The sequence below is a fragment of the Medicago sativa genome, chromosome 2 (genome assembly GCF_051527215.1).
Source record: "Medicago sativa cultivar Bolivia chromosome 2, Bolivia_mono, whole genome shotgun sequence".
NCBI classification, from domain to species: Eukaryota; Viridiplantae; Streptophyta; class Magnoliopsida; order Fabales; family Fabaceae; genus Medicago; species Medicago sativa.
Window position 1 is genome coordinate 67235099 of NC_140750.1, and position 14445 is coordinate 67249543.

Genomic DNA, 14445 nt, shown 5'->3' on the forward strand with positions numbered 1-14445 from the left:
TAAATTACATTGGCCTTTATAGGTGACCCTTTTAAACAAATAATTTGTGTTTCAACACTACGAATTTAGATCCTCTCCTACCATTTCTCTCATGTTGTAGGCGAGCCACATGTTTTTTTTCCTCCTTTGTTTTGGTTTCTTTTGGTTAGTCAATCAACAATTAGATTAATAAAACGAGGGATGGTTAGACAAAAATGGCGGGAGATTCAATTTCCCAACTGTAACCTTTTTTGAGAAAAAAAAAAACTACCACTTTTTTGACAAAATAAGCCTACCCATCAAAACAATTGGTGCATTTGATAAACTCCTTGAATCATTGTTTTCAACTGTATCAAAACCAAATGTCAAAAAGAATTATGATACCCGAGACAACAAAACTACAAAACCCATGTATAAGGGTCGCCAATCTAATGTTTGCAACGAGCACTTATTAACATTTTTCTTTAATATTCAACTCACTAGAATTGGCATCATTCTTCATTAATTCATCCCAACATTTCCATCATCAAAGAACATGTATGTATACATAATAATAACTGTAAAAACAAACAAACAACTATCTAGCAATAGCATCATGCAAGTCCAGCCTCCAATCCATTGAATGTATCATAAAGAGGCATATTCAGTGTCTCCGGCAGATAAAACGCAAACATCCCACCTAAAATCCCGCATACCGCAAACACTCCAAAAGGCATCCAACTACCTAAAACGACCACAAAAGGCGCCAAAATCGCCCCCATTTGCGCGGCTTGTGTCGCACTCCCAAGCGCTGCGTTCCTTACCACCGTAGGAAACAACTCCGATGTGTAAATAAACAACAAATTATAAGTTCCCGCCATTCCGAATATCCCTAAAACACCACACACCAATTTAATTACTTTCCACACCCCTACATTACCCATAAAACTCCCCAGCAAACAAAAGAATCCACTAAACCACATTGTCCCTATTGTCAATGGTTTCCTTCCAAATCTATCCAACAACACTGCGGTTATCGTGAATGCTGGCATCTCTGCGACCGCATTTAGAAGCACATTCATGTAGAGGTTAGTTTCGAGGTTTGTAACGTTTAAGCTAAGACCATAATACACCACCGAGGCTAAGAAGTTAAGAGCTATTGCTAGAAATAACCTAATACGTGTAACTGGGTAGCGAATCACATCAATGATGGATCCAACTTGTGCATCCTTGTTTTCCACGTAGCTAATTAGGTTGTATTCAAGATCACTTGTTGATTTTTTTGAATTTGATACCTCTTCATCGAGTGCAAGGACAACTCCGTCTGGAAGGTGTTTTCCATTGTAAGAAGCAATTGTGGACATGAGTGTAGTCGCTTCGTTTATTCTTCCTCGAACAAGGTACCATCTTGGAGACTCGGAGATGAAGGGAAGGACAAGGATTATGTATAGGATGGAAGGGATGGAGGAAACAATGTAGAGTGTGCGCCATGTTTGGAAGGTGTAGGCGATGCCAGAGAGAATTGCTATGCCGCTCGAGAAGAAGTAGAAGGTGGACATTCCTGCCATGCCGCGCTTTGATGGGCCAATGGGCTCGGTGGCAAGGACGAAGGCGCAAAGGCCAACACCGCCAGTGCTGAAACCGGTGAGGAGGCGGAGGAGGACATAGATCCAATAATTTGGGGAGAATGCTGTTAAGCAGCCAAAGATGGTGTTTAGGGCACAAACAACCATGAGAGAACCCTTTCTTCCTAGAGATGAATCTGAAAGGTGTCCAAATACTCCAGCTCCTGAAATGACAACATAAAAATCATAAGTTGTTTTTATGTCATGATTATTCAGCTATTAGAAAAGCTTGTAATAGTATGTATTATGTTTTTTTAATAAGAAGTATATATATAATTTAAGGATGAAAAAATTAAAAGTAAAAATAAATGAGACAACAAGACAAATTTATTTGTGACGTAAATTGATTGATATTGGTTCTCATTCATAATTAAAAACATGTAGTAGCAAATTGCTTAGGATATAGACATATAGTATATTATTAGTGAGTGTCTGAGAGAATGTTGATCATTTTATTGGATGAAACACTCTCTTTAACACTCTCTCTAACATTCTCTTTGATGAAACACTCTCTCTAACACTTACTATTTTATTGGATGAAACTCATATAAATTTTACAATTTAAAAGTTGATCTCACATAAAATAATGAGATTCACATAAATTTCACTTAATAAAAAACAAGTGTTATAGAGAGTACAAAATGAACTTGTTCTTGATATTTCTCTTTGTTGGACCGATAATAAAGACTATAAAGTGAAACACATTGGCATGATTCCATTCCCCTAAGAAAGATTCCTTCACTCTCACATAATATCCCCTCAAGATACCACTACAACCTATATTTTCTACAATATTGGTCAAACTATATTTAAAAATTTCAAAATAGACAGATTGATTGGTGTGCTGATCGAAGGACACTAAAGAACTAACTATAAGGAAGTCCAAAGTTCAACCCTAAAAACTAATATAACCCACCAGCATTTTTCTATCCAAAATATAAAACTTGTAACAAATAACACAAAGTTTAGTTTACAATATTTTACAACTATACATGCATGTAAATTGATTTAATAATACACACACACACACACACACATATATATATATATATATATATATATATATATATATATATATATATATATATATATATATGTAAGTTAATTAAAAGAGAGTGTCTATTTCTAACGTCAGTATAAAACTTTAGTAAAGAAAGAGGCAGGTTTATAATTTGAATTTTACATGCATATCCCAATCTAAAACCAAAACATTAATCACTATATAGTATATGGTGCATATTTTTAGTTTAACTTATGATATCTTCATTATGATCCGACACACAAGTTTCATGGATATATACAAACAGAAATATGGAAATACACAATGGATCGCCTACGTAACTGTTTTATTAGTAATATTATCATTATCATTATTATCTTATTATATTATTTGCCTCAAAAGTTGTTGTCCACTAGTTCTTGGAAATTTTGGAACCAAATGAGAACCCCGTGGAACTGGTAAACTAATTAAATTACTAGAAATTAATCAATAGAACTAGAAAGACGACAAAGATAAAGTGAAAGGTATGCTGTGGTCCTTTTCTCTTTCAGGTTTCTTAGACTTTAGTACTTCCCTCAAGTTGCACGTCCCTTATCACAAAAATTTGATGTCTTGTAAAAGAGTAATGATATTTTGACATTCATTTGATGACAACTTTGTTGACAATTTATTTTTCTCACTTCTTATTGGTCAAAAACAATGGAGAGAGAAAAAGAAAGAGAGAGAATAACAACATCATGTGAGTATGAGAGAGAAAGTTGTGCAAAAGTTGTCAAAAAGTGGTTGTCAAAATATCATTTCTCCTTGTAAAATATAATATCGAAAAGATTTTCTAGAAATGGACTGTGTGGAGAGAATGAAAGAGAATTAATTTTATTCTAACTAAAATGAAAAGATGAAAATTTATTTAAGAAATTAAAAAGTTGTACATTTTTTTTGATATATACTCCCTCCGTCCCGGAATATCTGACCCATTTTTTAAAAAAAAAGTGTCCCAAAATAGTTGAGTCATTTCAATTTTCAATACAACTTTCATCATTCCCAATACAATATAACACTAAATAATACTACTACTTTTATCATTCCCAATACAATATATTCCACTTTCCCCTTTATTTATACATTTTTCTTAATCTGTGTGAAATGAGCCAAGGGCTCAGATAAATTGGGACGGAGGGAGTAGCAAAGTTGTACATGTCAGTCACGCCTGTCGCATGGCTCATCATCTTTTTTCTTTTCTTTATTCTTTATCTATCTTATCTATGTTCTCACCTTAGAGAAAATTATGAATACATTATTTATTCTCATGATAGTCTATAAACCATTCACAGCTAACTTTTCAAAAAAAAGAAAAACATTCACAGCTAGTTATTATTTATTAATATTATTATTATTTATTCTATTCTCTCATAGGAAAACAAAGCTAGCTATTGATAATTTTAATAATAAACTTATAGCCCATATAAGGACAAAATCTCGAGTTAAGATTGTGAGATTTCTTTTATAAAATAAAGAAGTTCAACAATTTTTCCGTTCTTCAACAAACGACATTGGCTGAAAACTTTATTGATAAAAAAACTAATTATCCCTTCTAATTTATATAAGTAAAAAAGGAGTCATCTTTGATTTACAAATATATCTATTCCTTAACATCGTCTACGTGAACTTGAGAATCATCTATTGGTTGAGTTAAATGCAGCCTCACCAACGATAAATTATAATAATTGAGATATGCAGTGTAACTAGTTTACACTTACACTAGTTAAATTGACCTCCAATGAAAATTTTGCATTTTCAAATGTACTCATAAAATAAATGAATTTCTGCGAAAAGATGATGAATGTCCTTTGATATAGGTATAAAAATAAGGCTTTAATATATGTTTCGTCCCTGCAATTAGGGGTTATTTAAAAATTCGTCTCTGTAATCGTTAATCCTGACAAATTACCCTTGCAAAATTTAATCATTTAAATTTTCATCCCTTAACCTACTTAATGACAGCCACGTTAGTAATGGGACTATCAAAATCTAACCAATATATCTTTATTACTCATAAAATAAGCCACTTATTTTTATAGCCTTATTCATTAAGTATTATGAGGCTATCAAAATCTAACCAATATATCTTTATTACTCATAAAATAATTTACGTTTGTGGACCATCACAATGTTATGAAATTATTAGTCTCTCCGTGCAAATAGTTGGTTGATATTGACAATTGATAACTTTGGTGATTTTAGTATATTTAATTTTTTAAGGATTTAGTGTATTTAGTTGACAAGTAAATAATTAAAATAAATTATTTTAATGAGAATGAATAAACAGTTAAAAAAAAGATAAAACAAAGTCACAAAAATCACCAAAATCAAAGTCAGTGGAATCAAAAAAATAAATAGTTAATATAATAATTTTTTAGTATAGTTAATAGAACAACTGGATAAGTTTCCCTAAAAGAAATTGAATAAGAAGAAATTCAATAAAAAATTAACAAATATAGATTCAATAAAAAGGACTACTTTGGAAAATAAATGTAACTAATATTTTATTAATATTTTGATAAATAAGATAAACAAATATTTTATATGTGACACAATTAATAAAAGATGATTGAAGTAATTAATATAAAAATATTAGGATATCTTATACATTAAATTGAAGTAATAAATCTTGACTAAAAACATAAAATTTGAATTAAAGAAAAAGCATAGTTTTTTTTTTTTTGAAAGATAAAGAATAAGCGTAGTTAGAATGATCACAACCCCTCCCAACTTGATGGTTGGTCTTATAGCTCTAAAGATATATTGGTTAGATTTTGATAATACTTTCTCTCCATTTCATTCATTTTATCTTTTAATTTGAATAAACGATGAAACAATTACCCCAATAAAATACAACAATAATCAATAAAAAAAAATGTAGAGATAAGAGAAAAATGAGTGAACTAACCAATCATACACCCAGCAAAGAAAAGTGCTTGAACAAGTCCAACCTTAAACTTATCACCACAAATCAAACTCCATTCAGACACCGTAGAAGCATCTTTTCCGGCGATCCACTGCCACGACGACGACGCCATATCGCAGACACTTCCACCGGCGGAACACTCCATACCTTCAACACACTTCCAATCAGGTTCCCTATCAGCAAAAATCATAACCATAGTATGAAAAGCTTCCAAAGCCCAAGCAAGACTTGTTAGAATGAAGTGTTTCAGCTGCCATTTTCCAAACTCACCACAGTATTTCTCAAGCATCTCATCGATGCAGATTTTTTCAGTTTCATTGGTGGTTTTTGATGATGGTGGTAAGATCGGTGAGTTGAGATCATCGGAAAGGGATGAGAATGTAGCCGACATCGGTTGTGTTTGGTGCGTTTTGCTTTGGAAACGTGGGTTGGCAGAGAGTGTCAGTTCAATCATATATTTATAAGACTGGTCCAAGAATTTTGTGAACAAAATGGATTTGGTCGAAAAGTTAAGAATATTCTCAATTCAAATAAGAAACTATTTTATTTTTTTCAACGATAATGAATATATATAAATTTTCCCTTAAAAAAATACTCCGTATATATATATAAATTTTAGGTAGAAAAGGTTCTTTTTTAAAATTTCAATGTGTTAAATACACAGTTTCCAAAAAAAAAATCCTCTTTGTAAATTTTGGGTTTTAAATTTTAGGTAGAAAAGGTTCTTTTTTAAAATTTCAATTTGTTAAATACACAATTTCCAAAAAAAAAAAAATCCTCTTTGAGTTTCTAAACAAGTGTTCCAAGGACATTTGTTTGCATTTCTCATAAATTTTTATCTTTTTCAATGACATCAAATTGTCATATCATTGATGTTATTAATAAAGATGAGTATTTATATTATATTTGGTATATTGTTGGTTTCATCGAAAAAGATATATATATATAGTTTGTTACGATATATAAGTGTAAAATATTTATATCTACTCCCTCCGTTTCAAAATGAGTGTCGTTTTAGCCAAAAAAAATTGTTTCAAAATGAATGTCACTTTCAGTTTCCAATTCAATAATAACTTTTTCTTTTCAATTGTACCCTCCAATTAATACTCAGCACACTACTTCCAAAGTATTACTTTTAAAACTAACCAATACTCCATCCGGTCACATTTATAAGCAAAAAACACATTTTTAGGTTCATTGAATAAGTAATGTATCTAGTCATATTTATAAAATGTGACCGGAGGGAGTACACCCTCCGGTCACAAATATAAGCAAAAATTCACATTTTAGATTCATTCAATAAATAATGTATGTTGTCTACAATAAAGATCACATACATCATTTATTGAATGAATCTAAAACATGGATTTTTGCTTATATTTGTGACCGGAGGGTGTAGTTAATAAGGATAATTTGGTAAAATAATCATTCTCTTTCTTTTAATCATTGCATTTCTTAATATGTGTGTAAACACCTAAAACGACATTCATTTTGAAACGGAGGGAGTATAATTTTAATCAAAACCAAAATAACTTTAATCAAATCAAAATTTCATAATTACTATTGTTCACAATTTATAAATATTGGCCCAATAAAAATGGTGGATAGAAGGGTACGAGGTCACCCTTCTAAACACTAGTTATTATAAGAAATTTTGTTTAAGAGTATAATTAAAATATTGAAAAAACCATCTCAAAATTTCTTATCCACTTTATATATAGAATAGATGAACGGTATTTTTCATGAAGTTTTGAGTTTGATTAAAAGTCTACGTATAAATAATTGTGGCATTCAAATTATAACAAACTCAATAATTCATGTTTATCTTTTTCAATGACACCAAAAATATAGCAAATATACCTCTAAAAAAACATATCAAGTTTAATAAAAATCCTTATATTTTATAATGACGCTAACAATAATACATTATTATAGGAAAGTTTATTTAAGGGCATAGATGTTTGTGTCTTTCAAATTATAATATATCCAACAAATCATATTTATCTTTTTTAAATGACACCAACAATATCTAAAAGAAACAAGATAGAAAATATAATATAAATTTTTATCATTATAAATGACACTAACAATACAACATGATTATTCCTTCAAAAAAAACATTATTATAAACTATTTTGTTTAAGGGCATAATTGCGATAATGAAAAAACCAGCCCACAATTATTATTATTTTTTTTGGGATTGTCGGGGTTTGAACCCCCGGATCTTGCATATACTATGCATTGTCCATACCAACTGAGCTAAGCTCACGAGAACCCAGCCCACAATTATCCTATCCCCTTTATAAAATAGAAGAATATATATATAAATATATTACTAATTTCCTTGCCAAATTGCTTCACTAATCTGAACCACTGTAGCATTTACCTTGTTGTTGCTTCAATTGGTTTTGATTAAACTCCTAACTTATGCTTTTGGTGATAACGTGTCATTTGTTCATCAATTGGTGGAATTGATTTGCAACATACAAAGCAATTGTTTACTCCAAGTGGTGTTACGGTTCTTTGGATTGGGTTCACAGCCAACCAATTGTGATCGTGTGCATCTACTTTATAATTGTTCTCACTGACTGTTGCTTCAAGACTTTCTGCCATGCCGTTCGATTGGCAGGCGGAATTGACAGTTCCAGCCTCTTTATCGTTAATGCCAGCACAGAATTCACATGCTTCAACATTTGTCACAGCCGCACAGCTGATCACTGCCCCTCCCAAATCTTTTGCGGCAGCAGTAGGAGGTTTTCGTTCCTCTCTGGCCGAGGAGGCTCCTTACCCGATATCTTGCATCAAGAGCGATTCCCTTGCCATCTGAATAGGTCAGGACGAGTATGTTAAGGGCCTGGCAGAATGTCACTTTGCGCTACGGGGACGGCTAACCTTGTCTAAAGGCGACAAACCATACACCGCTCGCGATTTAGCTTCTAAATTAGGCAAGGTTTGGAAGATGGTTCATCAATGGAAGATGGTTCCCCTTGGTAGGGGTTACTACGATTTTTTATTCGAACATCCGGATGATCTTAGTCGCATTTGGATGGCTGGTGCTGTATCACTACAACCGGGTCTCCTTCGTCTTTCTCAATGTACGAAGGATTTTAATCATAACTCTCAGACACAGACACATGCATCACTATGGATCAGACTTGTTGAGTTGCCTCAGGAATATTGGCGTGAGAGAACATTGAAAGAAATAGCAACTGTCGTGGGTACTCCAATTTCTATTGATGGGCCGACATGCAATAGAGCCTTTGGACACTATGCACGCATTCTTGTGGATATCGACTTATCAGAGCGGGTTTATGACGAAATTCTTGTTGAACGAGAGGGGTTTGCCTTTAAGGTGGAAGTGCAATATGAACGACGGCCGTTATTTTGTCATCATTGTTATGTCATTGGACATAATGTCACGAATTGCAAGTGGTTGAATCCTGAGGCGGCAAAGGTTAATGACTGTGGGAGAAAACAAGTGCCTAAAACAAACAATCAGCCCTGTGTTGTGAAAGGAGCTTCTTCCTCCTGTACATTATGTTACGTCCCTGTTGTTCCCCCACCAACAATTGCCACCATTGATGCTACTGCGACACAAGCTGATGTTCCCTCACCAATAGTTGTCACCGATGATGCTACTGCGACACAAGCTGTTGTTCCCCTACCAGCAGCTGTCACTACTAATGAAAATGCGACTCAATTTGCTGTCCCAACAGCTGCCACTACTAATGAGAATGTGACACAGTCTATTCCCCAAAGAGATGTTGCAGTAGGTTCTTTCCGCCATATCTTGCAAGATGTTTCAGATGCAATTCCTCAAGGTACTTTACCTCGGCCCGATATACCTGTTTTGGAATTGGCAGCAATCGTAGAGCACGATGACGTACAAAAATCTTTAGAAGCAGCAACTCTCACGGTAACTAGTAATGAGAAAGTTCATTCGGTTCCGACAGTTTCGGTTCCTCCTTTTTTTGCTATTGAGCACGTTGACGTGCATGATGATGTGGATGATAATGTGTCTCAAAATAGAGAAGGGAGCCCAATCTCGGCATCCAAGGGTGCTAATGATTCCATTCCTCTTGATTTGGCAGCGGTACTTATGCCTAGTTAAGACATGCGGCCTCCTTTGCCTGTAATTGATCCAATTGTGAATGATTCGACGGATGAATCCCAAGACATCACTACTTCAGGTCACATAATTACTATTACTTCTCCAGAGAAACATAGTGTTGAGCACGTTGATGTGCATTCTGTGTCAAGCCATTCCTTGGTGTCACCCGTGATTGTAGAGCGGTCCCTTGCTGTAAGTGCTAGCATGCCCACGACAATTCAAGAGGAGCAAGTGATTGCCGAGTTACAACAACAAGAAGTACATCCCAACAAGAATATTCAGCACGGTCTAGATTTGTGGGATAGAGTTCGTGAATATGATGAAACATCAACTGCTGAAGACTTCACATCGGTTCTAACAAGGAAACAAAAACAGAAAATTAAAGTACAACAGGTCTTAGCAAAGCAACCTACTAAAACCCGTTCTCGGGGTGGTAATCATCCAACTTGTTGTGTATGCCTTCAATTTGTGATTGTGAGGAATAGAGAAATCGTGACACGATTTGGCAAGCGTGTCACGATTTTGGTAGTGCCGAGAGCATGTTTTCTGAGTGTCCAATCGTGACAAGATTTTGGGAAAACGTGTCACGATTTTCAGCTTGTTGGGCAAGTTTTCAGGATAAGGTTGGTCGTACCTTGGGTCGTACGCATCAATCGTGTCACGATTTGGGAAAACGTGACACGATTTAGACAGTTGCAGGGTATTATTTAAGTGTTCTTTGCAGATTTTGAAGGAGAGCTTGAAGAGAGAGAAACTTGAGAAATCAAAGGAGGTAACTTTAGGGTTGAGGGTCTTTGATTATAGTTCTCTTGGGTTGGGAAACATTGTAGACACCTTGGGTGAGTGAAAATCATTGAGTGTCTTGTTCATTGGTGAGATTGGGAAAATGGGTAGAAATTGGGGTTGTTCTTTGTGAGCTTGTTGAAGCTAATTTCTTGTAACCCATTTGTATCTCTTTCTAAGAACTCATTGATAGTGGATTGGAGAGATCAATCTCTCCCCTAGAGTAGGTCAAGTTGGACCGAACTAGGTAATCATCTTTTGGTGTGTTTATTGTTTTCTTTCTTGCTTTCATTTGCTTGTGGTTTTGTGCTTTTCACTTTGATTCCTAGATTAGATCTAGGTGCTGTTATTGTTGTTATTGCTTGTGTTTACTTTGATATTGGTTACTACTTTCCTTTCCTCCACACATCATAGTTTGTATTGGTGTAATTTTGAGTCCGAACTCACAACACAACTGCTCCATGAATTTTCTCTATTGGAATGTTAGAGGTATCAATAATTCTGATACTCGGATTGCTTTAAAGAATTTATATCTGTCTCATAAACCTTTTCTTTCGGGATAGATGTGGTTTACCTAACTACAGATTTCCTTAATCTGTTTTTTGGTTGTTTTTGTTTTCTGCTTTTTATTTCCTTTATGTTTTCTTTTGAGGGTTTTGCCCTAGTCCCCCCTCCTTTGTAATTATTTTTCCCTTTTTTTTTAATAAAATCTCTAGAGTTTGGCGGCATAGGATGGAAGTTTCTCGGGGTGCCAACCTAGTTGATATGTCGATGTTTCCTCTTGATGTCTGTCCTTTTTCCTTGCTTATCAAAAAAAAAAAATTACTAATTTAATGGAATTTAATTTTTTGATAAATAATTTAGATAATATTATAAAAAGGATAAGATAGTTTAAATGAAGTTAAATTTGAAATACAAAATCTAACCCAAAAATAAAGCATCAATTTGTATATTGGTATATATATATATATTCATTACTCTTTTTTTATTTTTTGACAAAATAAACTTTATTTAATACTAGTGTATTGAGTTAAATGAGATTGTATATATGAATTTTTTTAGTCAAATGGTCGCGAAGGTTTTTAGGATGCATTTAAATAAATGACTTGCCATTTATGTGATATTTTATTATTTAAAAATTCAAATTTATGAAAAATAATAAATTCTTAAGTTATTAAATCACTTTTAGTAAAAAAATTAGTCATTAAATTACAAAATAAAGTAATATTTTTTATGTATTAATATGGTTTTGAATTAATTTATAATAAAAAAGGTTTAGAATTAATATTTTTTATTTGTTTCATATATTATTTAGTTCATTTCCTATTTAATTGAAATTATTAACAAAATTATGTATTTCCAAACAATATTTTCCAACAAGTTTTAATGTTATTTATTAAAAAAATAAATATTTACTATAGTCTCTCCGTCCCAAAATGTAAGCAAAATTGGCGAACAAAAGTTAATGTATTTGGTTCAAAATTTGTACCAGATACATCAACTTATGTTGACCCATTTTTGCTTACATTTTGGGACGGAGGGAGTACATACTTAAATTTCTTATATAAATATTTAACAAAAATGTATCCTTCTAACTAGTATTTTTTTAAAACCAAATTTTAATATTATTTTTAAAAATTATTTACTATGTACAACAACAATAACCAAACATTATGCCACCAAGTGGGATGGCTACATGAATCAAATTACGCTACAATGTTCTATCATCAACCATGTTTGGATCCAACTCATTAATCTATAAATATTTCATAATAGTTTTTCTTATAGTTATCATAGATCTTTGTCTACCTCTTATAATCTGACTATCAATCATCTCATATACTCTCTTTACTATAGAATCTACATGTCTTCTTTCTATACCTAAGCTCATATTCCACCATTTTTTCTACTATAGGTGATACCCTGACTCCCTCTTTAATGTTGTCATTTCTAATCATATACCGTCTAGTCTTGCCACACATCCCACACAACATCCTCATCTTCACTACACTTACTTTATTCTCATGTTGGTTCTTAAACGCCCAACACTCTATTCCATACAACATCGTCAATCTGACAAATGTCTGATATAATTTCCCCTTAAACTTTAGTGGTACTTTTGCAATACATAACATAACAGACTCATCTCCATTTCAACCAGTGGCGGAACTGGGGGGTGGCAAGGGGGAGCCACCGCCACCCCATTATTTATAGGAAATTACTATTATACCCTTCAGTAATATGAGTATTTCCAATTCTACTTCATTTCCTTTTTCCTTTTCTCTTTCATCAGAAACGCGATTTTTTTTCTTCTCCCAGACCACCACACCGCTCTCCATTCACCACACCACCACCGCCGCGACCACTCTTACCTCCTCCATCCATCACCGTCGCATCCTCCTCTGTTTTCTGTGTTGATTCTTCAGTTTAGAGAGCTATCTCCATCTCTCTCCATAAACCCTAATTGTTGTAAATTGTAAGGTAATGTGAAATTGAATGTAATTTCCTTCAAATCTGATTCTTCTTTAATGATTACGTGTTCTTTAGTTGATTGCCATGAGTTTTCCATCTGTTGTTGTTAAACCTAGTTGATTAGTGATTAAATGTCTTGTTTGCTGTATGAAATGTTATGTGAAATGGGTCATAATTTTTTTTATGAAAGTTTGTGTCTTTATGCTAAAATGGTGGTTGGAAGGTGATTTAGTGTATAGTTTGCTTCATGAGTTTTGCATTTGATTTAACTATGTTATGTTTTTGTTTTAGTACTATGTTGTGTTTTTCAATGTTCTTGGTTTAGGAACAATAACAAATGTTGTTTATTCAAAGCAGTTTGATGAAAAGCCTCTTTTTCCTTTGCATTGAATCAAAGCCTGCTGTTTTGGGTAACAAAAGAGGATTTTCTGATGCATGAATGTTTTTTCAGAGGTAAATTGTTAGTGAAAGCAAACCAATAGTCTTATTGGTTTTGCAAATAATGGAAATAGCACCACTCCTGCTAGCAAGTAAGTAGGGTGGTGTGAATTGGCATTAGAGTTTACCGCAAGGTTTTAAATTTAGGACATGTTATGATTTTTGATACTGCGAATCAAATGCTGTTGATGCAGCCTGAATCGCAGTTACTTACAAACGCGGCGATATCAAAAGCCATGACGTCGCAACTCAGATTGCGGTCAAATAATGGCTGCTTTTTAATTTTTTTTTATTTTGATGGCGGGATGGCGGCCACCCCAAACATTTTTGTCTGGCTCCGCCACTGATTTCAACCACACATCTTTTAAATATGATGATTTATATCTGCTTATATTTTTGCATCATTTTTTACTACGGACCCAAGATATTTAAATTGCGCAACATAAGGTATGATATGATCTTCATTTTTCACCTTTAAGGCAAAACTTCTTCACCTTTAGCTAAAATTTTATTTCATATACTCTATTTTGCTTCTACTCATGTGGAAGCCATACACCTCTAACACTCATGTAGGACTACATCACTTGCAAAAATCATATATCGCCAATAACTCTATGATGTGTTTCGAAAGTACATCAAAAGTAAAAATTTAAGGGCTTAGGGTTGACCCCTTGATTCAATCGTAGGTTTGACCCTCTGTGACCCCATTCTTCATTCTCATTCTAATCAAAGTTCATTTGTTCGTATCATTCATAGCTCTAATAAAAGAAATCCTCATCCCTATATCTAATATACTCCCTCCGGTCCTATTTACAAGAGAAAGTTGACTTTTTAGATACATTGAATAATGTATGTATGTATCTAATCAAGAACCTAAACCAAATACATAAATTATTTAATGTATCTAAAAAGTAAATTGTTTTTTGTAAATAGGATCGGAGGGAGTAAGCAATTTTAACCCTTTTTGTCTCTAGGGATTTCCACAAAATCTCTCTAGGCACTCAATCAAACACCTTCTCCAAATCAGTGAAAACTAAGTGTAAGTGTTTTTTATTTGTCTGATATGGGTCCATCACATTCGAAGTAAGTAGAT

The 14445-nt window shown here is 33.3% G+C and overlaps 1 protein-coding gene and 1 pseudogene across 1 annotated transcript; one reads left to right on the forward strand and one right to left on the reverse strand.

Annotated features, from left to right (window-relative positions):
- Nucleotides 1–436: 436 nt before the first annotated feature.
- Nucleotides 437–5978, reverse strand: LOC146949936 (organic cation/carnitine transporter 4-like). The gene is made up of 2 exons (XM_085745929.1): nt 5531–5978; nt 437–1747 (listed from the first exon to the last, which is right to left on the reverse strand). Exons 1-2 carry the CDS (start codon nt 5937–5939, stop codon nt 573–575), a joined length of 1584 nt encoding a protein of 527 aa, XP_085602055.1. The 5' UTR covers nt 5940–5978; the 3' UTR covers nt 437–572.
- Nucleotides 5979–8159: 2181 nt separating this feature from the next.
- On the forward strand, nt 8160–10017 carry LOC146949937 (uncharacterized; annotated as a pseudogene).
- Nucleotides 10018–14445: the final 4428 nt, after the last annotated feature.